This window comes from Lepus europaeus, chromosome 17, assembly GCF_033115175.1.
Source record: "Lepus europaeus isolate LE1 chromosome 17, mLepTim1.pri, whole genome shotgun sequence".
NCBI lineage: Eukaryota > Metazoa > Chordata > Mammalia > Lagomorpha > Leporidae > Lepus > Lepus europaeus.
In genome coordinates, this window is record NC_084843.1 from 51,091,758 (window position 1) to 51,118,834 (window position 27,077).

The 27,077-nt window shown below is 40.4% G+C and overlaps 1 protein-coding gene and 1 long non-coding RNA gene across 15 annotated transcripts in view; one reads left to right on the forward strand and one right to left on the reverse strand.

Moving 5' to 3' along the window:
* Positions 1-27,077, forward strand: part of LOC133776017 (uncharacterized) — a 109,569-nt gene that overhangs the window by 79,010 nt on the left and 3,482 nt on the right. The window lies entirely within an intron of this gene.
* Positions 1-27,077, reverse strand: part of RHOBTB1 (Rho related BTB domain containing 1) — a 136,097-nt gene that overhangs the window by 5,981 nt on the left and 103,039 nt on the right. For all 13 annotated transcript variants that reach the window (XM_062214658.1, XM_062214655.1, XM_062214656.1 and 10 more), the window contains 4 exons: positions 17,032-17,217; positions 11,727-12,700; positions 10,186-10,304; positions 2,844-2,994 (listed from right to left, as the gene is read on the reverse strand). In XM_062214658.1, coding sequence (XP_062070642.1) covers positions 2,844-2,994; positions 10,186-10,304; positions 11,727-12,700; positions 17,032-17,217 — 1,430 coding nt within the window. The remainder of the gene's footprint in view (positions 1-2,843; positions 2,995-10,185; positions 10,305-11,726; positions 12,701-17,031; positions 17,218-27,077) is intronic.

The window sequence follows — 27,077 nt, forward strand, 5'->3', positions numbered from 1 at the left end:
CTAAGTCAGCCATGGCACCGGCTCCTTATTCACACATTTGATACAGGCAGAGTCCTTCAGACCTGTACTGGCTTATCTAGGAAGAGAATATCCACCAGGCATACATAATAAACTAATCTTAAATTAATTAAATTAAAGGTTCTTTAGTCACATTAGCCACATCAAGTGTTCAATACCCATGTATGGCTACTGAAGTTGACAATGCAGATGTAGAACTGCAGAAACTTCCACTACATACCCCTGGCTCTAGATAACACAGCACCATTGTAGACCCCTCAACTATTTCACAGTTTACACAACTGTTTGCAAACTCACAATCCCCTCTGACAGTGGAGAGCCTGAGTAACAGAGGAATATGTCTATTTTGGGAATTAAAATGTGAATGCACACATCTGTCACAACATCTACAGATGAATATGCAGGGTTCAACCTCCTAGATTCTAACAAATGCAGGGACCTTCAGGCAAAAGTCACAAGAATCCAGTTGGGAGAGCCATTTCTTCTTGGGAGCTGGTGTCCCAGGCTTCCTGTGGCTCTGGGGCTGAGTGACATCTTGTTTCTGTTTTGAGTTGACATGTGTGGGAATACTACTGGCTTGGCCTCTCTAGCTCTTTGATGCTGATATCATCTCTACATTTCTAGTTGTTCTTCTAATCAAGCATATATTGTCTAAGTTATGCTTAGGTTTTGCTCTGGCTCTATAGAGTTGTTAGTTGATATGCCTAATCTGGTCAATAGGGTCTCTAAAGTTGTAACCTCCTAAGCTAGACTGATAAATATAGGAGTAGTTGAAACCACATCTCCCAGAGAAGTCACTCAGGCCTTTTCATTTTAAGTAACAGCAACGTTTCATGATATTCATTTAACACTGGCATGCAAAGCATTTTCACCCCAGAAACTGACTTCTAAATATCATATTCTATAAACACTGTATATCAGTCAGTATACATCAAATACTAGAAATGATTAAAGGAGTCATCCTGGGAAGCCACATATTAATAATTGTACCAATAATAAAAGCATTTAATAACACAACTATATATACACAGGGGTCTGGAGTCATTTAAAAAAAACTTTCACGGAGAAATCAAGACCATGCTTTCATGTTCATAATAATATTTTAGCAAAATGGCATATTCCCAGAATGATCACAAATCTTGTTAGACATATTTGACTCCAAAATGACTTTTGACTACTTCAAATAATAAAAATTGCCCACCAAGGACAAATACTTATAAAACTCATGGCTAGTTAAATGGATTGAAACTCCTATTTCTGAAAAAAGGAACTGGCTACTGCAGCCTCCAGGAGTAATATTTAAAAAGTAGCATTACTCATTTGGATCTATGACTTCAGGAATATTGATATACAATAGTTTTTGAAAACCTCTAACACTGACGCTTCAACTCTTTCTGTCCAGCTGGTAGGGTGGTAGGTGAATGGGTAAGATAAAGGGAAGACTTTGATCTCTAGGTGGCTGCACGCAGTAGAAGCTGGGAGGACAGAGAAATTCATCTTTTACCTAAAGACAATGTCCGAATGTCAAGTCCAAGTAAGATTGGTTGGTTTGTTCATTTGTTCACTTTCAAATATTCAATTATTCAACAAATTTATGGAGAACCCAACATACGCAGGTACTTTCTGATGTGCAGGAGGAAAAGCCAGAGAAAAGGCTGGCACTCTATCTGCTTTCATGATTAGCAGGAATCAACTACATATAGTGATGAACACTTAGATTGCCAATAGACATGTCTGGTGAATGAAGCTAAAGAATTCAACTCTAAAAAAAGGTATTTAAATGTATATATTTCATATAGATTTACTTCAGTTTACCGACTGAACAAATCTAGAAATGATAGATAAAATTTTGTGAAGTTAAGCCAAGTCTCGCTTTTCTGTTTCTCTCAGAGTGAATTTGACAATGTCAGAACATTTTCTAAAATAGTTTTGAGAAAACTACTTACATAATGCTTACCATGTGCCAGACACTGCTCTAAGGACTTTGTATATTTTAACTCATTTAATCTTCATAACAACTCCGTGGTAGACTAATACTAACTCTTTTAATGAGAGAGAAAGCTAAGCCCCAGAGCTAAGGGTAGGTAAGGAACAAAGTTACCCAATGAGTAAATGGTGCAGCCAGGATTTGAATCCAGGCAATGTGGCTCTGTAGTCTGCGTTTTTAACCACTGCATCTATCAACTCTTTCTGTTTAAAAAAAAATTAGGGAGAGAGAGAGAGAGAATGCAAAAAAAATCTCATCTATCTGCCATTTCACTCCCCCAGTGCCCTCAGTGTCTAGGGATGAGAGCTGTGTACTCAATTCAGGTTTCCCATGTGGGTGGCAGGAATCTAATTACTGGCTCCCAGGGTCTGTATTAACAGCAAGCCAGAGTCAGGAATTGAACCCAGATACTCTGCTATGGGATGTGGGCATCTTAGCCTGCATTTTACCTGCTAGGCCAAGTGCCTGCTTCCCACTGCATCTTTCTTAAAGATTGTGCACACCTTATGGAGATGATGTTCACAGAACAGTATTTCAAATTCAGCGGCCCACAAATGATTCAGCATGTATACAGTGTGTGCCTCGTAGCAGGGGTTTGCATCACTCTTTTTTATACTTGCATCACCTAATAGGGCCAACTACGAAGTAGGTACTTAAGAAATATTGGTTGAATTGAATTGTACTGTCTGATGTATTTGATCCATTCATACCAGCCTGCATAAGACAGTCCTATTTTGGATCTTAAAAATTGTTTTATTCCCTGGAAACCTTATTTTTGTCTAAATGTGATTTTGATAAATGTTACAGACATGGCATGGCCCCAAGTCACAAGCCTTACCTGCAAGTGCAACCAAGTGTGGCAGGCAAAATCTGTTTGCCAAGGCAATTAATTCCAGTGGGTCCAGGTCCAAGTTAGGTGACAACTGCTTGGTATAGAGATAATCCAATACTGCTTGCATTGACATCTTGTTTATGTTCGGGAGATATACCTGAAAAGTTAGATGAAAAGCTAAATTCTGAAGAAAGCAGGGAGTGGGGACATTTTCAAGCGATGATGCTTATAGTATCTCAACTGTGTGACTTGACACTGTGACTCTCGGATACCTGCTTTGAGGCCGTGCATGGAAGTCATTCAGTATTTATGGCTTTAAACATAACAGTTTGATTTGTAGATGGCAAAAGAGTAGAGCTGCCTGACAAAGCCTGATCTGGAATTTTTAAATGGCTATTTGGACTTATAAATCAGACAAATGGGTTGTAAATGTAGGATGACATTATGTAACCTCCTTGCCAAGTACCTGATAATGCTCTATTGTGGGGAAAGAAATCTCCTAGCAACATGACAGGTGTTGGAAAGAGCTGCAAACCACACTGTTGCCGACACATGATAGAGCCCAGCTCTCTAAGATGTCAAAACAGAGGATGAGCAACACCTTGGTTGCCACAGTGACTGGCTAGATTCCAACATCAGTATATGCTAGCGCCATAGATGCAGCTTACTGTTTTCTTCCTACAACCACATGGATTCAGAACTACTGGAACTTTATCAGTTAACAAGAGATTCAGAGAACCCAAAGGAATCCTTGCATGGACCATTTGGGGAAGTAGTTAGCTGGGCATGGTGAACTGTCCCCTATAGGACTCTTCCAGTTTCCCTCTTGAGTACTGGTAGTTCCTCATATAAATGCAGGCTAGAGTTCGCTAGAGAGCCAGAGACTGCCTATGTGGTCCGTTCCAGACGGGTGGGCTTGCATCAGTGGAGTTGCATACTTTACAGCTGGGTCTCTAACCCTACAAGACAAGCTCTGAAGTAGTATAGGTATCACTAGGTTTACTTTTGTAATGTTGATGGTTACAGAAATTAACCTCCATTCAAAGCCTCCTATGCTAAGCTTTTTTTCTTTTTTTAAGATTTATTTGTTTGAAAGGCAGAGTTACAGAGAGGCAGAAACAAGAGAGATCTTTCATCCACTGATTCACATGGCAGCAAAGGCTAGAGCCAGGCCGATATGAAGCCAGGAGCCAGGAGTTTCTTCTGGGTCTCCCACGTGGGTGCAAGGGTCCAAAGACCTGGACCATCTTCCACTGCTTTCCTAGGTGCATTAGCAGGGAGCTGGCTCAGAAGTGGAACCGCTGGGACTTGAACAGGTGCTCATATAAGATGCCAGCACTGCTACACCACAGCGCTGGCCCCCTGTGTTAAACTTTATACACATTTATATAATTTAATCCTTATATTTGCCCTATGAGGAAAAGACTATTATCTTTGCAATTCTGCAAAGAAATTGAGGTTCAGTGAGGATAGATAATGTGTGCAAGGTTGCAGGGCTAGTACATAGTCTTAAGTAGGCTTAAGCGCAGAGTATAATTCTAAAGTGTATGTTCAGAATTGCTATGTAATATTGGAAATCTTTAATGACAAGGAAGTAAAACTTTAGGTTTATAGTATAAGGCTCCACAGTGCATGAATAAGTATTAGACTTCTAACTCAAAAGGATAAAGTTATAAACTTCTTAATTCTGATACTTAATAAATGTTGACATAGCATTGAAAGATATACAACTGTACACTGTGCAAGGTTCTTCAAAAAGTTCATGGAAAATAGAATTTAAAGGTTAGCTTATTTTGGTGCACAAATTTTGAATTCCACACATAGTTTTGTTCACAATATGCATTTTACATGAACTTCTTGAAGACCATGAGAATGGAAGGATTTAAAACATCTTTGAACCCACATAAAGTTATGTTTTAATTTTTACTCATTATTTTTTATTTCTTTGAAAGGCAAAGAGACACAGAGACAGAAAGACAGAGAGATTTATTGATTGATTTTTTCCATTCACTTGTTCACTCCCTAAGTGCCTATAATAAATAGTCAGGGCTGGACCAGGCTGAAGCCAGGAGGCCAGAACTCCACCCAGGTCTCTCACATGGGTGGCAGGGATCCTAGCACTTGAGCATCACCAGGGTGCACAGTAGCAGGAAGCTGAATAGGAAGCAAAATAGCCCAGACTTGAACCAGGTACTCTGGGACACGGGCTTCCCAAGTTCTGATTTAACTGCTGTGCAAATTTCTGCCATGAGACTTATAAAACACTCTCATATATAATATATGATTACACTTTTCTCTCTCCATATATCTCCTCGATTCTCTACAAGGGACTCATGGCCTGTGCCTTCTGGTGATGTGGTTCCAGAATTGTTTAAGGTATAGCAACCTTCCACAGTATTCTCCTGGGTAGCCCGCAGCCACTTCAGACATGGGACACTATTTCAGATAGGCAGAGGCATCCCTTCATGTATCAAAGGGAAGGCTCAGAAAAATTCCCAGAAATATTAAGACACTTACCACTCTACCTCCACCAATTATGATTCCACAAATAAACTGCCTGGGCAATTAGCATCAATGATTTGTCAAGTCTGATCTTTTCACGTTTCTAGCACAGCCTCTACAGCAGACAGACTCTGATTTGCAGACACTATTATTGATATTATTTTAAAATGAGCAGGCTGTTGAATGTGCTGAATCATCTCAATCTACGGATGTTGGATTGTTCCTCCCTTCAACCAGCTTTATCTCCACACATATGGGTTTGTTTTTTTAGATTTATTATTTACTTAAGAGGCAGAATTACCGAGATCTTTCATTCATTGGTTTACTCCCCAGATGGCCTCAACGGCCAGGGCTGGGTCAGCCTGAAACCAGGAGCCTGGAACTCCATCCTTGTCTTCCACATGGGTGTCACGGGTCCAAGTTCTTGGGCCATTGTGCTGCTTTCCCAGGTTCATTAGCAGGGAGTTAGATGGAAAGTGGAACAGCCAGGACTTGAACCAGCACACACATGGGAAGCAGGCATCACAGGTGGGAGCTTAACCAACTGTGTTACAAGGCCAGCTTGTTAACTGCTATTCAAGTGACTCTAACACCAGTTCTAGTTGTGTGTATGCTTATATACATTTGTACTTATATGCACATGCATGTATCGTGTATAGAATATGAATTTATTTATAGATACCCAAACTAATTTCTGTGTATATGAACATTTGGAAAAATTTTATTTCTCTGGTGTGATTTATGCTTTGGTGTAATGTTCTAGATAACCAAATGTTAATTAAGTTGTAAAACATTAAAACTGGAACCATTTTGATATGGGAAAATGTCCACATTTTAGAAAGTGTTAGAAGATGTAAATAATTGTTAAACTGTCTAAGAAGTCCTGTGAATACCTCCTCTCTGAGAGATGGAGAGGCTGGCCACTGTCCAAACCATGCCCTGGTGTTGGGGCAGGAGGCTGGGGATAGACCACTCACATTCTATGACCTGCTATGTCCTCATCTCTTATACAGGAAGAATTTGGAACAGATGCTATCTAAAGGTTTATTTTCTTCACTGGGGATTCTAGGTTTCATACATATTCATATTGCCTTTGCATTTCTTTTGGGCAACAGTATGTTCTAAATCACTGTTTCAAGAAAAGATGCTTGTTAGAAATACAAATGGCCAGATAGACATCCTAAGTAAAATGAAGTTATTTCTGGCAGCCGGAGATGGTAGATTCTAGTGAGTGGCCTTCCCCAATACTCTCAATGTCCCTGGAGTGTTCTGATGTTTGTAATCACCCGTGACCTGCTGTTTCCTTTTTGTTTAATATGACATTAGCATTTTTTTGAAGTAATGGTTCTTTTTGGCAAATGATGTTAGGGGCCCTTAGAAGTAACCATCAAATGAGAGTAAACTAAAAACACTTTCAGAACACAAATTTTTTTTTTCCTGTGGCCAATTTTTAAAAAGAATCCTGTTTCTGTGATATCAACATTTATAATTAACTGTGAAACAAAGGAGAGTTCTTTTTCTAACACTTTAAAAAATAACATAGACAAAGAAAGAGAACAAAAAATTTGCATTTTTAAAATTTTGTACCTTTAAAAAATGACGAGTCGTGAGAGAAAATATGATGCTTATCTTAAACAATGTCCCATATTCCAGTTTAGTTGGTTTAAAATTTTAATTGCAAAGATTAGCTCAGACTATTAGGTTTATAATTAGAGACAGTCTCATAGAGGATGAGAAAGTATTCTAGATCCAGAGCATTGCTTACTACAACCCGGGCATGCATTTTTAATGAACCACTTGCTGAGTACCTCTGGGGAGAGAATTATGCTTACTGCTACATTAAAAGTAATGAGAAAAAATAGAAGTAAAATACAGTGTCTTCTTGAATATTAAATGACAAAAAATTAAAATAACATCAATAGGCATATTTTATTCTTTTCTGGATATGAATGTGAATTAAGTGCCAAAAACAAAAACAGGCAGCATTTCACAGGGAAAGTCAGATTTTCAGATTTTTCCAAGACAATAGAGAGTTAAAAGGCGGCTTAGAAAGGCCAAATCCAAATGGACCTAAGTCAATCATGGAGCATTTATTGAGTGTTTAACTGAGGCCTCTTCCCTAAGTCTATAATCACCACGGTTGTACTTTCTTTGTATGAAAGGGAATGGGAAATTTTTAACTTAGGGCTTTCAGGGACAAAGATCTTTAACCCCCCCTGGCAAGAACTTAACAAGAAATGGGATAATAGCCACTAACTCTTATGGGACATTTCCACGTTCTAGATGCCAAATTCATAGCTATTCTCACACCTGGCTTGCCCTTCGCTGAAAGCTCTCTTGCTAGTCTTATTTTATAGAGGAAGAAATGGGGTTAGAGTTCATCACTACAGGATTATGGTCAATACTGGAAATAAGGAGAAGGGCCAGGAAAGGGTGAACCTGTCAACAGCTTAGTGCCTTCTTAATAGATCAGCAGAAGGGATTTGGTTGCTTGGTTCTGTGGTCTTTGTCAATAGATCTGGTTTGAATCTATACATACAGATTAGCCTTGGCTAGAGTTCTAAGAGGTGAATGTCTCAGTCTTTCCAGGGGGGTGTGCTGAAGAGTTGGCCACCCCCAGGAGGCTGTTAACCTTATATATGGGCACTTGCCACCAAGTTTTTGTTTTGGTCACCTATACTGCGTATTTTAAGCTGGAGACGATTACAGTCCATTCTGTGAAGGGATAAAGAGGATTAGCACTCATGAGGTCAGCACTGACAGTGTCCCTTTGTGCTTGGGTTCCTGACCTTGATCAACTTCTCTCTGCTCCGTTAACAGCTGGTCCCTCTGCTGCAGAATCAGCATGCATTTCAATGAGTTGGAAAACAAGGGGAGCATACTTTCCAGCTCTCTATCTCTGGAGATTACTGAAGTGGGTAAAATGCCAATGGAGTGAGGTTTGACTGATCAGCGGCTTTGCTACATTTTTCTTGGAAGTGAGGAGGAGAGAATACCTTCACCACTACCCTCATCAAAATAAGACTAGTGGCAGCTGCCGTTAAGTTAATGCTTATGAAGTGCTTTGCAAGTACTGATTCTTACACCTCACAACCACATTATTGTGTTTTCCAGATAAGGAGGCTGGAGCTCAGGAAGGTTAAGTCACTTTTCCAAGGCCACCAGCCTGAGTGGAGGATTTATGATTTCAGCCTCCCAGCCCCTTAGTTGTGCAGTCTTCCCAGTAGCAGCCTGGAAGCCATGCTCCAAAGCACCTTTGACTAAACACAGGAGAGTTTTAGTTACAGGAAAGAACCTCCTGATTTATAAATGTCAGTAGACAGCAGTAGAGCTCATTGGGAGAATCCTAATGCCTTTTCTCCAAACAAAAGACAGCCTTTTGCTGGGGTTGGCTTAGGAGCAGCTGCAATTTGTCCTGGAAGCAGGAGGGTGGCCTACTGACCTTCTCAGCCCTGGCTATCCCAGGCTTGTGATTCTAGGATTCTGTTTCCCTACTTGTGGATGCAAATGCAGTCTCCTGGGTCACAAAGGGAGTGCTCAGATCTCTTGTGAGTACCCCTTTTGAAAATTTAGCTATTGTTTTCTGTATTTCTTTCAAGAGTTTGAAGAGATGCTGAGATAAGCAAAACAAACCTCTTAGGACAATAAACTTGATGGGTGTTTCCACCTTTTTTTGCAAAAAGACATTAAAAATACTTGGCAAAACTAAACAAAAATGCCTGCTCATTTCTAAAGTTAAAAGAATTTGAATGGGACTTTTCCCCCTTTTCCCGTAGAGTTTGTAAAAAAAGATAGAGACATATTGTCTCCGAGACACTGCTTGCTGTGTTCTAAGAATATCTCCTATTTAGGATAAGGTCATTGGGTAACAAGTGACCTAGGTGTTTCTTTTCCTTTTTTTTTTTTTTTTTTTAAGATTTATTTATTTACTTGAAAGTCAAAGTTTCAGAGAGGAGAGACCCTCAATCCACTGGTTCATTCCCCAGACGGCTGCAACAGCTAGGGCTGGGCCAGACCTAAGCCAGGAGCCAGGAGCCTCTTCAGGGTCTCCCATGTGGGTGCAGGGGCCCCTTAGACTTGGGCTATCTTCTACTGCTTTCCCATGTGCATTACCAGGGAGCTGGATCAGAAATGGAGCAGCCAGGACTCGAACTGGCACTTGTATGGAATGTCGGCCCTGCAGGCAGAGCTTAACCTTCTATACCGAAGTGCCAGACCCAACCAAGGAGTTTCTACTAGACCTATGTACTTTGAGAGGGATGTTTGTTCCATTACTGTTTCCCTACAAGTAACAACCCTCCTATCTGCTCAACATTGGTAAAGTCAGGGCCGAGGCTTAGGGAGCGCTGTGCTGTTGGGGACCGCTAGGGTGATCTGGTGCATGCCTCATTCTGCAGGGTTCTGCCCTGCATCACACACAACAGTGTGGCTTCTTAAGGTCCTGTCTGGGTCACAGTGACTTCAGTAAATGAAGAACTCTTTCTCACTTTTCTGAATCCCTGGAAGATGGGCTCTGTCCCTCTCATACTGGATTTTGATAGTACCTTGCTTGGTGATTTTTTTTTTTTTTTAAAGTATAGCTGTTCATGTCTCCATGGGTGAGGAAAGCTGTGAGGATGAAAGTATATATAGCATGTAAAGCACCCACGTGTTTGCCACACACAACAAATGACCAACAATCAACAGCTCCTCATTGTTGCAGAATGAAAAAATGGCAGCCACACATTCGAGCACTGTCCAGGGCATATTTCATGGGAAGTTGAAGAACTTAAATCTTCTTGCTAATTAAACATGCACCCTAACAGGTTGATGGCACTACCACAAGGCTGTGTAGAAGGCATCTTACCTCACTGTTGGCGCTTTCCACAAATGACCCCCCAAACATGGCTGCCATCCACTCGCAGCTACAGATCAGCAGTGGCTTGTGGGCACTGATGGCACCATCATCCAACTTAAAGGTCACATCTGCCAAAGGATTGAGGGAACACAACAGTGAGCCAGCTTCACAGAGAGTTTACTCAAGGCTTCTGCTCCACCTTTTACCCTGCAGGTCCCTTACTCTCTCTTCTGTCTTTATTTACTGGTTTTATATCAACCCCTATCTCTCCCACACCTGATTCCCACACTGAAGAGCAAGTGTTTAAAAGTACACAAAGTCTCTGAACCAGGAAATAACAAAAAGGAGAAGTGACAACACAAATTCCCTGAACCCAGAAGTAACAAAAAGAAGAGGAATATTTTTGTCCACTTCTTATTATGAAAAATTCCAAACATAGAACAGTGGAAAGAATAGTATAGTAATCACTCATTTATCCACTGTTAACATTTTGCCACATGTGCTACAGCTGTATGTGTATTTATATATAACTTCATATATGTGGGTAGACTTTTTCTAATAGGTAATATGACATGTCACTCCTAACTACTTTATCAGGAATTTTCAAAAAAGAACATTCTCCTAAATAACCATGCCATTACTGCAACCAAAAAAGTTAGAAATAATTCTCTAATATCACCATTCAGTTCATGACAAATGTGCCTAATTATCCATAACTTAATTTTCTGACAATCTGTAGCAACTTCTGTTTAAATATTTTTATTTTCATTTTATTTGAAAGGCAGAGAGAGAAAGAAACACACACACATACACGGGGTGGGAGAGAGGGAGAGAGATATCTTCCACTGGGTGGTTCACTCCCCAAATGACTACAAAAGTTCTGAAGCAAGGAGCCCAGAACTCAATCCAGGTCTCCCACATGAGTGGCAGGAACTTAACTACCTGAGTCATCACTACTGCCTCCCAGTATGTGGGTGCACATTAGCAGGAAGCTGGAAATGAAAGTGGAGCTCGGACTCTAACCCAGGCTCTTCGATATGGGACGAGGGCATCCCAAGCAGTGCTAGTCACCTCTGTGCCAATTGCCTGCACTTGTGACATTCTTTTCATTAATTTCCAATACTGCTTCTATACCACAATGGCCAATGTTTGGAGCAAACGTTTCTCATAATCTTTAAAATTAGTCAACAGATTCAGTAACCACTTCTAAATGTGTAGCACCATACATAGCAGTGATTATTAAAGATAAAGATAAAAATGTAAGTATCCATTGATATAGAAGTCAGGGAGTCAACTTTTTACAATGAAATACACCCTTCTTCACATACACAGGATAATTTCACAACAGAAGTACTGTGTCAGACAGCAGGAGTTGTGTAAGAATGGATCATAACCCAGATTGGATGCAGGCCACCAGAGTGCTTAAGCAACTGTGTGAGGGTGCTGCAGGCAGCACGAGAGAGCAAATATCAGGAAACTGCAGCAGAGCAGGGCCAGGGGCTGTGATGTGGAAACGAGGAGGGGATGGAAACAGATGGTGACCGGCTCACCTGAGAAGGTCCCCTTGCTGAGACACTCTTTTATCCGATTGGCTTTCCTGACGTGGAAAGCTTTTGTAATCTCTTGGTTCATGAAAGCTTCCTTGTTCATGATGTTTTCCACCATCATCCTCAAATCAAACATCTCTAGGACCTCTGCGATCTGAGCCAGGCCGACCAAATCCTTTTCCTTTTCATCCAGTTGCCCCGTATAAAGAAACTGGAGCAGGGTGCGGAAAGGGCCTGGCTGGACAGAGGAGTCCATTCTGACCACCGTCACAGGGCCCACTCGCTTTGAAATGGGATTGACTTGCATCTCCTTGTGCATGCCAATGAACCCCTTACTCCAGCCGGCCAAAGCCTGTGTCTCGGGAGTTGAGCCCTCAGCTTCCGGCCCCGTGGCCTCCAGTAGGAACTTCCGAGACGACTTCCCTTGATCAGGCTGGGGTGTCCGAGGCAGGCCTTCCTCCCTCTCCCCATCTAGGTCAGGACTCAAAGTCCGCCCCTGGAAATCCGTGCTCTGCTTCTCTTTCTCACATACTCCTTCACCCCAATTGGGGAATTCTTCACATTCCATTAAAAAAAGATCGTAGAATTTGGAAGAAGAGGTAGCGAGGTAAATCCGATGTGCAAAGATGTGCTCCTGGTCCTGCAGGATGAACAGGACATCCGCACACAGGGGACTGTCCAGTAAACAGGCAGCTTCACTCATCCCCGTGGAAGGACACTCTGGAATCTTGATGACCGGTGGAGGGGCTTTTGGAGGTAGGAAAGGGGCCTGAAGCAAAGGTTTCTGGACTTTCTTTAAGTGAGATTTCCAGAACTGCAGGTGGCGGCGAGAAATCAGCGCGGCTCGTATTGCATTGTCAAACACATCCTTGATTCCGAATTGGTCAAATACACTTGTTTCATAGTATGGTATGCCAAGTTCCTTTGCAACCTCTCGCCCTTTTTCTGGGGGCAGAATATCCCCTCTCTTTATGGGCCTGGAATAGAATATTTAAAAGACTGTAATCGAGCCTTGTTTTAGGGAAGAAACAGTCAGCAGTGCCTCTCTAAGCACCTAATTGAATTAGACATTTAAAACCCTATTCAGGCTTTTAATAAACCTTTTTAAAATCTACTTCCAACCTCAAATTTTTCAAATATAGAAGGGATTTATAATGAAAAAGCGCTTTCAATGGTAACCAGAGAAATTTTAGGATCAGCCTTTTACTAGTTAGTTGATCATGGACAAGTAACAACTTCTTTAAGCCTTGGCTTTACCGTCTGTAAAAAGGGAACAACAATGATGAGAACCTGTATTGTACAGGACTATTGAAAGGTTTAAATGAGACAATACACTTAGTAAGGTATTGGGTCCATAGTAACTTCCTAACTGTTGTCATCTTTACCACTACCATCATCATCATCACATAATGCTTCCATTTTGCTTTATATCTTTAAAATGCACACATGTCAGGGCTTGCATTATGGTGCAGTGAGTGAAGCTGCCGCGTGTGACACTGGCATCCCATTCTAGAGCACTGGTTTGAATCCTGGCTGCTCTGCTTCTGACCCAGCTCCCTGCTAATGGGCCTGGGAAAGCAGTGGAAGATGGCCCAAGTATTTGGGGCCCTGCCATCCATGTCGGGGACCCAGATGGAGTTCCAGGATCCTGGCTTTAACCCGGCCCAGTCCTAGCTATTGTGGCCATTTTGGGAAATGAACCAGCTGATGAAAGATCTCTTTCTCTGTCTCTCCCTATCACTTTGCCTTTCAAATAAATTAAATATATCTTAAATATAGTGCATCTGTGTCCATATATTTTTTATTTCAGCCTCACAACGACTCTATGACGTATCATTTTAATTCTACATCCTGAGGAAGTTGAGATAGAAAGTTTAAAGGATGTACCTAAGACCATGTCTGCAAATTGCTGTGAGACTTCTAAGCAATTAGAGACCGGGCTTGCCCTAGTTCAGCGATGAGCTCCAACAGCTCATCAAGTAGCTTCTGTTGATTCACGAGGCCCCTTTCTTTCCCTTCCTCATTTCCTCCACTCCCTTCATCAAGCCCTTATCATCTTCTGCTTAGACAGGTGCGTTAGCCTCTTAATTGGTCTTTGTCAGAGTCCACATTTTAGCTCCAAGAAAAGCCCTTATGTAACACAAGTATGACTTGCAGGCAATGTTGTGTTGATGTTCTCTAATTCCACAAAACCCATGCAATAAAGTCCACACCCTTTAGGCTGGCACACATGGCCCACTTACAATCTAATCAAACCCAGGGAGGCCGAATCTTTGGAAAGTAAAAGTAAGAGAGTGCTGTGGTTATGAAACAGCCATGGTTAAGGGATAGATAGATTCCTGAACACAGGTGACATGGAATCTTCCTACACTCTTCACAAATGCATACTGATTCTGATTCATATTGTAAGGAACTGATCTTCTCAACTCAATATTTGGTCTTCAACACCAAAGGTAATGTATATGACAGGCACTGGACTTAGGAAAATAAAGGACAAATCTGATACTGGATAGAATTTGCATTTGAGGATCTGGATAGAGAAGAGGACAAACTGCAGTACATTTGCTGAAGTGGAAGGAAAGTGCAGGGAAGAAGGTTTAAGGTCAAGGTTTGCTCCTCTGGGGAACTGTCTTCCTTGTTCCTAGGACTAACCTGAGACTTGCTAACTAACTTTTCAAGACTTAGCTCAAATACCACCTCCCTCATGAAATAATCCCTACCCAAGGGATTATCCCATCCTCTGTCCCCTTCAGCCCTACACTCTCCTCCAGTCCTCCCATGTCCATGGCTGTGAGGCCTGATTACGTTAACCTATTCCTGTATTCAGAAAGTTCTGGGGCCAGGGGCTGTCTCTCAGTCCCTGCAGTCTTCTTCCCTTTTATGTGCCTCCTACTATTCAATTTCCTAGTCCATGCATTGAAGAACAGAAGGGTTGTGAAAAATGGAACATGAAATGCCTTCACAATTTTATCCAAAATGTACCTAGAGTATCAGAAACAATACAAAGAAAGTATCATTTATGTTCATTGTGATGGCATAAAAAAGTTCTGTCCAAATAAAATCTTGTGACAGGCCTATTAGGCAAACATCGAAGGAAGATATTAACATCAAATCTTTTTGAAAAGCTATGTTCTGCAGCAAAAATAAACTTAAAAAAAGACACAAACTAGTTTTTTGTAAATGGAAGCTGAGGGAGTATAGATTTTTAAAAACTCTACTCCTCTTTTCCATTTAAAGTATTTTAATTTAAGATTTTAAAAAAATTTATTTGAAAGGCAGAGTTACAGAGAGAGGAGGAGAGACAAAGAGAGGGGGAGAGATCTTTTATTTGCTGTTTCATTCTCCAAATGACCACAACAGCCAGGGCTGGGCCAGGCTGAAGCCAGGAGCCAGGAGCTTCATCTGGGTCTCCCACATGGGTACTGGGGCCTAAGAAATTGGACCATCCCCTACTGCTTTCCCAGGTGCATTAGCAGGGAGCTATATTGGAAACAGAGCAGCTGGGTCTTGAACCAGTGCCCATATGGGATGCCAGCATTGCAGACGGAGGCTTAACTTGCTATGCCACAATACTGACCCCCAAAATATTTTATTTTAAAGGAAGAAAGACACAGGGAAACAGAGAGAGACAGAGATCTTCCATTTGCTGGTTTACTCTCCAAATGCTTACAACAGCTGGGGCTGAGCCAGGCAGAACTAGGGAACCAGGAACCTTATCTGGGTCTCCCACATGGGTGGCTGTGACCCAAGTACCTGGATCATCACCCATGGTCTCAGAGGGTATACATTAGCAGGAAGCTGGACTTGGAGTGGTGCTAGGACTCCAAGCCAAGTATTGTGCTATGGCATGGAGGCATCCCAAGCCAGCATCTTTACTACAACAAGTGCCTTAACAACTTAATTTGAGGCAGAGAGGGAGAGCACATATCTACTGGTTCACTCTTTTTGACAGGCAGAGTTAGACAGTGAGAGAGAGAGACAGAGAGAAAGGTCTTCCTTCCATTAGTTCAACCCCCAAGTTGCCGCTACGGCCGGCACCTGCGCCAATCTGAAGCCAGGAGCCAGGTGCTTCCTCCTGGTCTCCCATGTGGGTGCAGGGCCCAAGCACTTGGGCCATCCTCCACTGCCCTCCTGGGCCAAAGCAGAGAGCTGGACTGGAAGAGGAGCAACTGGGACAGAATTTGGCGCCCCAACCGTGACTAGAACCTGGGGTGCCGGTACCGCACGTGGAGGATTAGCCTAGTGAGCTGCGGCGCTGGTCAACTGGTTTACTCTTAAAATTCCCTCAGTGGCCCCTAGTTGGGGCCAAAGCCAGGATCTTTAAAACGACCCAGTTTCTCCCACCTGGGTGGCAGGAACCCAATCACATGAGTCAATACTGCTATATACCAGGGCCCACATTGGGCAGGAAGTGGGACATGGGCATTTTAACCATTTAGTGGGCTGTCTGGTCTGGTCCAAATGAGTTTTAAAAAGTGGACACTAGGGGCCGGCGTTGTGGTGCAGTAGGTTAATTCTCCGCCTGTAGCGCCGGCATCCCATACGGGCGCTGATTCTAGTCCCGGCTGCTCCACTTCTGATCCAGCTCTCTACTATGGCCTGGGAAAGCAGTAGAAGATGGCCTGGGTCCTTGGGCCCCTGCGCCCGAGTGGGAGACCTGGAGGAAGCTCCTGGCTCCTGGCTTTGGATCAGCGCAGCTCTGGGCCAATTGCGGCCATTTGGGGAGTGAACCAGCAGATGCAAGACCTTTCTCTCTGTCTCTCCCTCTCACTGATTGTAACTCTACTTCTCAAATAAATAAATACAAAATCTTAAAAAAAAAACAACAACTGGACATTGTCCACTCATCTTAGGATGGAAATACTCTCAAAGTGGAACTGAGGAACCTGAGGAAGTGTAAAAACATCTGGATTGCATATGTGAATGAACATGATATTCCCTGGATCCACAATTGTTAATCACTCTGTGAATTACCTTTATTGCAATAATCATAACTTGAAGAAGCTAACATTTTGTTTAATACTTTACAAATTTCAAGGCATTTTACACACCGCTTTATAAAAACAGAATTCATTTCAAGTACTGGCCAACTTTTTCACAAAAATGAGTTCTGATCTAAGAGATGATGGTGAACATGAGAAGGGAGTCAGATCATGCTCTCTTGTGATTAATGGACTGACTTAAAGCATACGGCTGATTGATGGGAGTACCAGAACCACTGAAGAACAGAATGCCAGGCCACAGATACACCTGCTAGCTCTAAATTTTCATTTGCCCAGTGCAGTGAGACACTGAGTCCTTGGCTTACCTTGCTAAAGGGCGTCTGGCTCGATTCACGGCTTCAAGATCGGCATAGCGGAGGTCGAGCTGGCAGCCAACTAGGACAACAGGTGTACGAGGGCAAAAGTGCTTGATTTCTTGATACCACATGGTTTTCACATGATTTAGGGAGTTGGGGTTAGCGATCGAAAAACAGAGGACCACAACATCAGACCTAAAAGGAAGCCACAAAAGAAACATGTATTGCCTTTCAACTTTTCCCCTCTTTTATACCATTATGGTTCCTCCCCTTCTCCACCCAGCTAATGTCACATCATGTCACCATTTAAAAAAACAAACAAACAAACAAACCAGAGAATATAACATATCTTGGAATCATGCAAACAGCCTGCTAAGCCCCCACATTCCAGCACCAACAACACAGCCTAACAGTTCATTTCCATACCACACTACAGAATGCTTATGCACTGAAAAGTTTCCAATGAAATCAATTTATGGTAGAGATGGTTATCCAAACTTGACTCAGTCCTGGCACCACAACATGCTGAACTATTTCTATTTCAAAGAAATAGTTTCAAGATAAAAGAAAATAATTAAAAACAAAAAAACTACCTTTTACCAGTTTGAACGTGAAGGTGACAATGATTCAACCCCATGAGATAAAGCAAACAGTTTAAACACTACTGAAAATGTAACAAGTATTTGCTATCCAGGGTCAGCAAATACATAGAAGGATTTCTGCCCTTCTTCCCACTTATGCACACATGGAAAGAGCATAAACTACTTATCTGTTTCTGAAAAGAAAAATCTTGAATTTGCAGGAATTTTGACTCATTACTAGGTATGAGTCAAGAAGGCAGTATTTATCATACAGCTAGGCAAGACGGATAGCTGATAAGATGAGGAAATATTGGAGGCAAATTTTTAAATGTTATATATGGCACAGCAGGTAAATGGGAAAAGAAAACTTGTTTTGCGGTCAATGTTGACATAAAGATACTTCATTTTTACATAGTAACTTACCATTCTAGAAGCCAAAGTATTGTTTTACAAAATAGTTGTTCAGTTATAGTGTTTGATGTATAGATGCTAGAAGGTATCTTTAGCAGTAATTATAAACTATTTTTCTAGATTAAAATATGCTGAATGATGATGGCTTTCAGAACACTGAGGCAGAGTAATATAAAGACTAACAAACAAGACTAATAAAATTATGCTTGAGAATTCAACACACTATCTTGCAGCTAAATTCAGAAATAAACTTTATAATTTTATTAGATGTTAATTTATTGCCTTTATTGTTTATATAATGAGAAGAATCAAGTCTATGAATCAACATACCTTCTTTTTACATCATTAATGAGCTTTCCCTCCTACATATCAATGAAGACAAACAAATATATGCAGGCAACCATAAAATTTCTAAAAATAATCATTTGCAATGCAGAAAGCTGCAGGGTGCTTACATTAAATGTAATTCACAAGTTTAGTCTTAAAATTTATACCCAAGAAAAACTGCACCACACCACAGCAAATAGAGAGGAAAATCCTGAGATTGAAATATTTTCAAATTACAAAAGAGGACCTAGGACTCAAAGTAGATGAATGTATTAATCTGCATAGTTAGAATCTATTCAAAATAAAGACTCTGTCAAAGATTCTTGGATGCTGGAATAATCTGTGTAAGAACATGCATAAATATATAAATGAAAGCGAAGCATGTCTTGTCTTTGGAATCTTGATTTAGTTAGTGGAATATTCTATGCTCAGTCTTCCTTCCAGTCAGCATAAATAACGGTCCAGTAAAGCCAAGAATGCTTTGAATTTTACATTTTTCACAGGCTGAGTTTTCTATTATTCATAATCCTATTTATATCGGGTATTTGATGAAGCTCTGCTATAATCTTTGTCCTGATCATAAAATAAAGCCACCATGAATTTTGGCACAGTAAGAATAGTATGACAATATCTGAGGTTCAATATCATAGAGAAAGAATTGAGGAATTCCATCCATTATCTAAATTTGGAACAGAATGTATATGTATAAAATTGTCCTAATTGGTGCCTTCCATTTCCATATTAAGGCACAAAGCTGCAAATGAAATAACTCTCAGAGCTTAATTTATATGACAGACATGTATCTAAATGTCAATTCTGTTATCTAATTTTATGATATAGCATGTGAGGTTTTGAAATCATAGCTTTTTCGTTGGCCAAGGTTACCATGATAACACTCATGCCATTGAATGCATAGGAGTTACTATCCAGTTGACCTGTAAACAAGGACAGGACCTTGGGGGTTGGAAAAAATGGAATCTTGTGATGATAGTAGCACGATGCCACCAAACACACAGGTCCGGAGGGCCCAACTTCTAACTGTGTCGCATCAATATCTAAATGCATGAAATGCCATTGGAAAGCTGGAAAAATAATTCAATGTTCTTCAAATGTTTTGTCTCAAAATGATGGTAGTTAAAAGAGGCTGTACTGAGTGAGAACAATACTCTCCATGAAGCTAAAATAGCTCATTGAATAAAAATCCTATTTGTATTTTGGAATATAGCTTTCCTTTTTCCTTTTGTACTCACTTTTAGGTTTTATGACAATTTGTCACCATTACTTTACATTGAAAGTGGTTAAGAAAATTTTATATTTTAACTACCAACTTGTTTAAATATCTTTTCTTTACCCCAAATCTAAATGAAAATTAAGAAAACTATATGCAAACTTTACAAAAGTCTATTTAATTTTTAAGAAACACATATAAACTGTACATGTTAATGGGGTACTATGTGACATTCCAATACAGGTATACATGATTTCATGTCCAACTGGACTGAATATATTTATCTCCTTAAACATTTAAAATTTCTTTATAGTGAAAACACTCCAAATCCAAACTTTGATTTTTAAATAGAGAAATATATAGTACATCAACATTAACTGTAGACCCCCACTGGGCAACAGAACCCCAGAACTTATTTCTCCTAACTATTACCAGTGCCATTAATCAACCTCTCCCCATGCCTCCATCTCCTAGAATTCCACTCTTAAGGTCTGTTATATGACTGTAGTACCCTAAGCCTAGTTTTAACCAAAAGGCTGAGAATCAATGGATGTAGTCAGAGAACTACATAGAAAGATGCTGTTTTGATATGTTCCTCATTACCAACATACTTTTTGAATTCCTAATTCTCAATCTATCAGTATCTTATGTGATATAAACACCCATACAATCAGGCAATTATTCTGAGAATGCCACTTATTCCCTCTAGATTTTGAGGCATATTTCTCTATAGTCAAAGAAGGCACAAGACCTGCAGCTATGAATATCTCTAGCTTTTGGCAGAGTCCCAAGGAACTAGAGATATTAAATAACTTTTAATCAAAACATTCATTCCTGTGTGGAGACTGTTCAATGTCTGACATAAGCCTGTGTTTAAAAATGCCATTCCTATGAAAGATAAAAAAGAAAATGGCAAGTTCTAGCATTGCTGTGGCTATGCTCAGTTACATTTTTTTTTTTTAACTTTGAAGAATGAATTTAAAAATAATTGGATGGGGGTAGTGTGATGAGGATATTCTCACAGAGACAGTAGGGTTAGTCTAGAAGTGACCATCAGGGGCCTATTTAAGCTGTAAAAAGAATCTGATGGGATTTAAACAGAACCCTACAGCTATTTGGCATAGAAAGCACAAGAATTTGAAACTGCAGAGAAGAGCCCTGGGTAGACAAGATTCTAAACTCCAGAAGGGGTATGAAGAGGTTTAAAATGCTTATCTTATTTATTTTTTATTAATTTTTTGACTGGGCTAAATGGCTTTATTAGAAAAAACTAGAATTAAAAAGGACTTAAGGGTATATGGTCTTAGTTGCTTGCTCATGCAATGTTTATTTTTTAGTGAAAAACATTATTTCTTATTCCTAAGAGGAAAATATCAACATAAGAGTTTCAATCAGGTACAAATGCATCAATTATACTCATGAAATAACATTAGATTAGTTAAGTCAAAAAGGATCCAAAGAAAATCAGTGTGTTGGAACAACTGGGAATCTCTGGTTTCACAGGGGATCAGAGAGAGATAAAGTCATCCAAAAATGCTTGCGATGATAAAGCCAACCTCAGTTGTATCAGTTTTTTCTTCAGATATTAAACAAACAAGAAAGCATATTTTTCAGTTATCTTTCAAGGGGAATACCAGCCAAAGATAGCATGTGAAAGATTGGCAAAGATATCTGGATAACATAAGGAGTGCATGCACAGTTGGGTCCAACTCTTGTTGGAGGATTAAAGAAAAAAAATGTGAAAAAATGCATTTTAACCACATTATCTTGGCCTGAGCTAGACTTTGAACAGCAAATACCACACATGTTCTCAAAGTCTGTCTTTATAAAGTCTTAGAGTCAAATATAGCAAACTTGGTGGGAAAAGGTTGGAGAAGCAACCAGAAGCTGAGTCATTTCTCCAAACCAAAAGACCAAATTCTCCTTTGAATAAATGGTTGAGAAAGGGCAGATCATCAGTATCAAGCTTTTAGTCTTGGGAACAAACTTTCTTTCTTCCCTATCATGGAAGTGCTCTCTGTCTTCTTAGTTTGGCTTCCTGTTTCTAGTCTCATCTATCTTACCAGTATTACCCAACTGAGGAGTTGTGGACCTTGGGCTTTCTTATTTGTTTAATTATAAGAATAAAACTCTGAGATTATCCTTCTAGCTTGGAGCATCATCAGATCAGGCCAACTTAATGGGCAATGTGGAAGATGGTAAATTTCATCCAGTCCCCTAGAAAGGATAGCTGTGAGTGTGACAGCCAACTGCCTTTCTCCATTGTGCCCAGTTCTGGTTGAGTCTCTTGCTAGTTTAGAACACGCTGACAAAGAATAAAGCTAGCAACTCTATTTACCTGACTTCTGTTTAGAAGTAGAGTCTTTTCTTTTAAAATGTCCATTTGTATTTTTAAACTTTTTATTCAATGGTAGAGCCCTACCTCTTTATATGTCACCATTGCCTATTATTATCTAGTTTATTTTTTAGGAGAGAATCCCATATCTGCTATATTGGTAGAGATCATGATCACATTTAATGAACTTCTTTTCCTTATCAATGTGTACAAGTCCCCTTCTGGCAAAGATTCAAGTAGGAGTCTCTGGTCTCCAACTATGTGGGCTTCAAGCTTCCTTCTCTCTGATTAAAACCAAGGTAGGCTCTTTACAGAAACATTTTCAAAACCATTCATGTCAACAACACACCTTTCATGCATACAGTCTGACGGTGCTATGCAAACAGACATCAAAACAGCACAAAACAGCTGGGAGCATGGCAAAGAAAAGGGACGTGTAACACGTGGCTTTGGAAGATTTTAGTAGGGGAGCAGCCCAGTGTGTATGAGATGTGGAGGAGTTGTCAGTGATGGTGCACATAATGCCCTGGAGATGAATGACTGTGTAAGCTCATACTCATGGAAGATGGAGAGGCCTGTAGGGCGGTGCCTGGCAGGGATCTGGGGAGGAGCAGGGCAGAACCATGCAGCGCCCTGGATGGGAGCAGAGAAATCAAGTCAATACTTTACCAATAGCAGTGAGGCTTCTTAAGTACAGATGTTATGTGGGGAAAATTGTCAAAAACACCCTGAAATACATCCAGATTTGGGAGTGATTAGCATGCACAACTATTTCCTCCAAGCTCATAACTACATGTTTAGTAGGAAACAGTATTTTAAACCAGTCTTCCCCCACCCTCTGAAAATGGGGCCAAAGCAATGCACGCTGTTAAGTGCAAGAAAGTCCCAATCAATATCCCACCAATGTCACAAACCCTAAGGCAGATAACTTGAGTCTTAAAAACGATTGGTTCAACAATCATAGCACAAATATCACAGTGAATCATGTCCCTACCAAAGACAGTTGTGGATTATTGAATGGAAGCAGGCTATTTTTCACTAGTTATCTTCTATATTTGGTAAACAATGCTCTCATTAATGTATTCTTATATCTCACACAATCATCAGAAGAAGTAGAATACATGTGAGGCTGGATGAAACACAGTTTACCCAAACAAATAACTTAAACAATCATATTTAACTCCTGATCAATGAAGAGGGAGTGCTGACGCAAAGAAGGTGAACATGTGTTCATTCTCTCTCAACTTCATCTCTTCTCCGGATTCCTCTTTTGGCTGTCTCTGAATCTAAGTGACTGAGGGACTTCCTTCTTATACTTTCAATTTTTTTTCTCCTGAGAGCAAGAATAGCTGTAGATATAAGAAAACTTTGGCTGCCAATTGGAATTACAGAGGGGAGGTCCCTGAGATTAACCTCCCTGAGTCTTCTGAAACCAAACCGTATTAACCAGCAAGATCATTCATCCGCAATGAGAAGGAACCTTTACCCAGGCCTCCTAGCCATCTTTTTCAATCAGCAAAGGCACCAGAATTTGTCAAGTCACTTATCTAATATCAATAAGCAACCATCTAATAATTTCTTGCAGAAGTAGTAACTGATAACCAACTGTGTACCAGGCCATCTTCTAGACGCTGGGGATAGAGCAATTAGTAGCAGACACAGACTGTAGTGCTTTTTTATGCTTATCCTCATCATGCAAACATTCTAGGGGAGAACACATCAAACAAAAAAATACATGAAATAGGAACTGTGCTAGGTAGCAGGTGCTCAACAGAACATAAAGCAGGGAAGGGGGACAGAAATATTAGGGGTTAGAAGTTGCTGTTGAGAATGAGGTGGCCAGGGTGGGTAACATTTCAGTAAAGACCTGAAGGGAAGAAGCCAATATGCCGGTGTCTGGGAGAAGAAGGCTTTCGGGGGAGAAACAGCTGGTTCCAAGGCAAGAAGCATGCCTGGGATGTTTTCCTGAAGGGAGAGGCCAAGTTGCTGGAGCAGAGTGGTGCGGGGGAAATAGCAGAAGCTGAACTCAGAGTGCCAATGATGGGCAGAGGTTAATGAAGGCCTTATAATGTGCGTGGCTTTTCCCTTGAGAAAGCTGGCAAGCCGACAGAAATTTCTGAGCAGAATGACATGGTGTCATCTATGTTCTAACCTGGTGTCTCTGTTTCTATAATGGGCACTCACTAAATTTGTGGAGGAAAGACAGAACAAACAGAGACCAGGAAAGAGGCTGTAATCCCAAGAGGGATGATGATGATGACTTTGCTTGGCATGGCAGGGGTATTGAGGCTGCACTCTGAGTATGATCAACATAGGTCAGCAGGGTTTGTTCAATGACTGGATGTGGGACATGATCCAGAGTAGTCAAGAGTGATCTACAAGTTTTGGTTTGAGCAATTCTATTAGCATTGTTTCCAAACTGGCCATTTTGCCTATTGCAACCATTTGCATTTTTCTCTCATTCTGTCTCCAACTCTCAAATAAAATGAAAAAAAAAAAAATTAGAAAAAAAAAAACTGGGTTGTACTGGATTATGTTGCTGTCTTTCTACTATACTGTAAGATAATTTTTAGGGATTTTGTCCTGTGCCTATTAGTTTCTTTGCCATTGTGCACAATACTGTGTCTGTACCAAAAGAGGACTTTACTCAATGTTTATTAAATAAAAAGCCTTATAGATACTGGGGACATAAATAGGTCTGCAGACTCAAAGTCTAAAAGAAATGAATGCGTGTAGGTTTAAAATAAGTCAATTAGGGGGTCTATTTAAGTTTTTAATAAACAATGAAAATAGAATGAGAACTGTTATATTTCTTCTGATTATTGTTGCTGAATGTAATATCAGGTATAAGGCAGAGGTTAGTCACTTAATCCATTTTAAAAATTATGAGTTTGAGCCTATTTAAAATATTAGTTTATCCCATCTACTTGGATATTTTCATAATTTTTATTAACTAGAAAAACAATGAATTAAAATCCTTCCAGGAAATAGATTATCTCCTAAAGCAAACAAATTTTAGGGAAATGGACAGGTTACTTTCAGGACTAATTCTAGGGTTGTTTTTCTTTATTATTTCTTTATTCATTTTTATTTATTTGAAAGGGAGGAAGGAGAGAGGGAGACATGCAGAGAGATTTTTCCATCTGCTGGCTCACTTACCAAATGTCCCCAGCAGCCAAGGCTGAACCAGGCGAAAGCAAGAAATCAGGAAGTCAGTCTGTATCTCCCAGGTGGGTCGCAGCGACCCAACGATGTGAGCCATTCTTGTTCCTCCCACAGTGTGCTGGAATTGGGAGTGGAGCCAGGATGCGGACCCATGCACTCTGATATGGGATGTGGGCCTCTCAAGAGGGGTCTTAACCACTACACCAAACACTTGTAATTCTAGGTAAACTGCAATAGAATTAAGGCTTAATTAAGGAAGCTTTCCATTTCCTAGACCATATTTCTTTTCTTTCTTTTTTTTTTTAAATACAGGAAATAAAAATCACTAAAGGATAGCCAAGGTGATAAATTTAAGAATTCATTAATCTGCTTTATCTTTCTGGCATTCAGAAGTTTAACCTTCTAACTATACTCTCCAGGCTGCGGGCAGAGACATTTGGGGGAAGAATTAAGTGGTGAGATAACTTTGCAATCCAATGATGACAAATATTAAAAGTTACTGGTAGGATTGTTGCTAAGACTCACTAAGAAAAATATCTGTTAAAGTGTTCTATGGACTGTAAATTACTGTCAGACAAATATGATTATAGCTTAAAAAATCACTACGGATGCATCTTGTATGTTGCAACTAATAAGAATGGCAGAACATTTTCATCAAGAGATATTTTCCTTTTGGCTTACCATCTGTGTCCTTTATCGATATGGAATTGCTGAAAGACAGGTAATAGAATTACCCACTCAAGACACTGCAGAATTACTCAAAAATCTCTTTCTTTTTACCATCTAATTTAAAAGAGAACACTGTGTGGGCTGGAATATATCTCTTCATCAGAAAGTTCCATCACTAACTGACTTTTTTTCTTTTTTCATGATGAAAAGTCAACACACTTTGCTAAATTTGACCAGCCTGTGAAACTAAAGTTTAGTAAAAGAAAACAAAACAAAAAGGAAATTGTATATACAAATCACATTGAATCTGTTAAAAACTAATTAAAAATTTAAATAAAAAAATTTAAAAAAGGAAAAGGGAGGCAGAGAGATTAATGTAATGAACTAGGCTTATGTTATTTACTCTCTTCCCCCCATCTCAGTGGTCTTATTATTCATACTCTGTGGCCTCTTTCGGGCCCATTAACGCTTTTCTGAAATGAGGCATAAAGGACCATCTTGCCCAGCCATGTGGGCAGCATATTATCTTTCCAGGGCCTGGAAAGTGGGTGGAGCCCTGGTCATCAACCAATCCCTGTTGCGATCTCATTTGAAACTCCTTTTTTCCAAGGACAGTTGTGTCCTGGGACTTGTGCTGGGTCAGGCACAGGAATCCCAGCACTTTTGATGCTTTTTCTTACAGCTATGATGTAAGACTAGTATTAGTTCAGAGCAGGAAAGAAAAGACCTTGTGAGACAGCGGACCGAGGTGGCACAGAGCGTGATACAGACAGATTTGTGTTCTAGATGGATCATCTTTCCTGCAACCCCTTGCTTGAGTACTTTAGCACAGGGTATATAGTTTTTCACCACAGACCTAATTTTTAAAAATTATTTGTATTCATTTAGTTGAATGTATTTTTGTTTGTTTTGGAAAAACACAAAACAGTAACAATTTACCTTCAACTGTTCCATTTAATGCTCCTATAGTTGTACAGATGGATTAAAAATATACATTAAAAGTACTGATTTACTCTACTTAATATATACTAAACTGATCTTTTGTATATAAAGAGAATTGAAGGCCGGTGCCATGGCTTAACAGGCTAATCCTCCGCCTTGCGGCGCCGGCACACCGGGTTCTAGTCCCGGTTGGGGTGCCGGATTCTATCCCAGTTGCCCCTCTTCCAGGCTAGCTCTCTGCTATGGCCCGGGAAGGCAGTGGAGGATGGCCCAAGTCCTTGGGCCCTGCACCCGCATGGGAGACCAGGAGAAGCACCTGGCTCCTGGCTTCGGATCAGCGAGATGTGCTGGCCCCAGCGGCCATTGGAGGGTGAACCAGTGGCAAAAAGGAAGACCT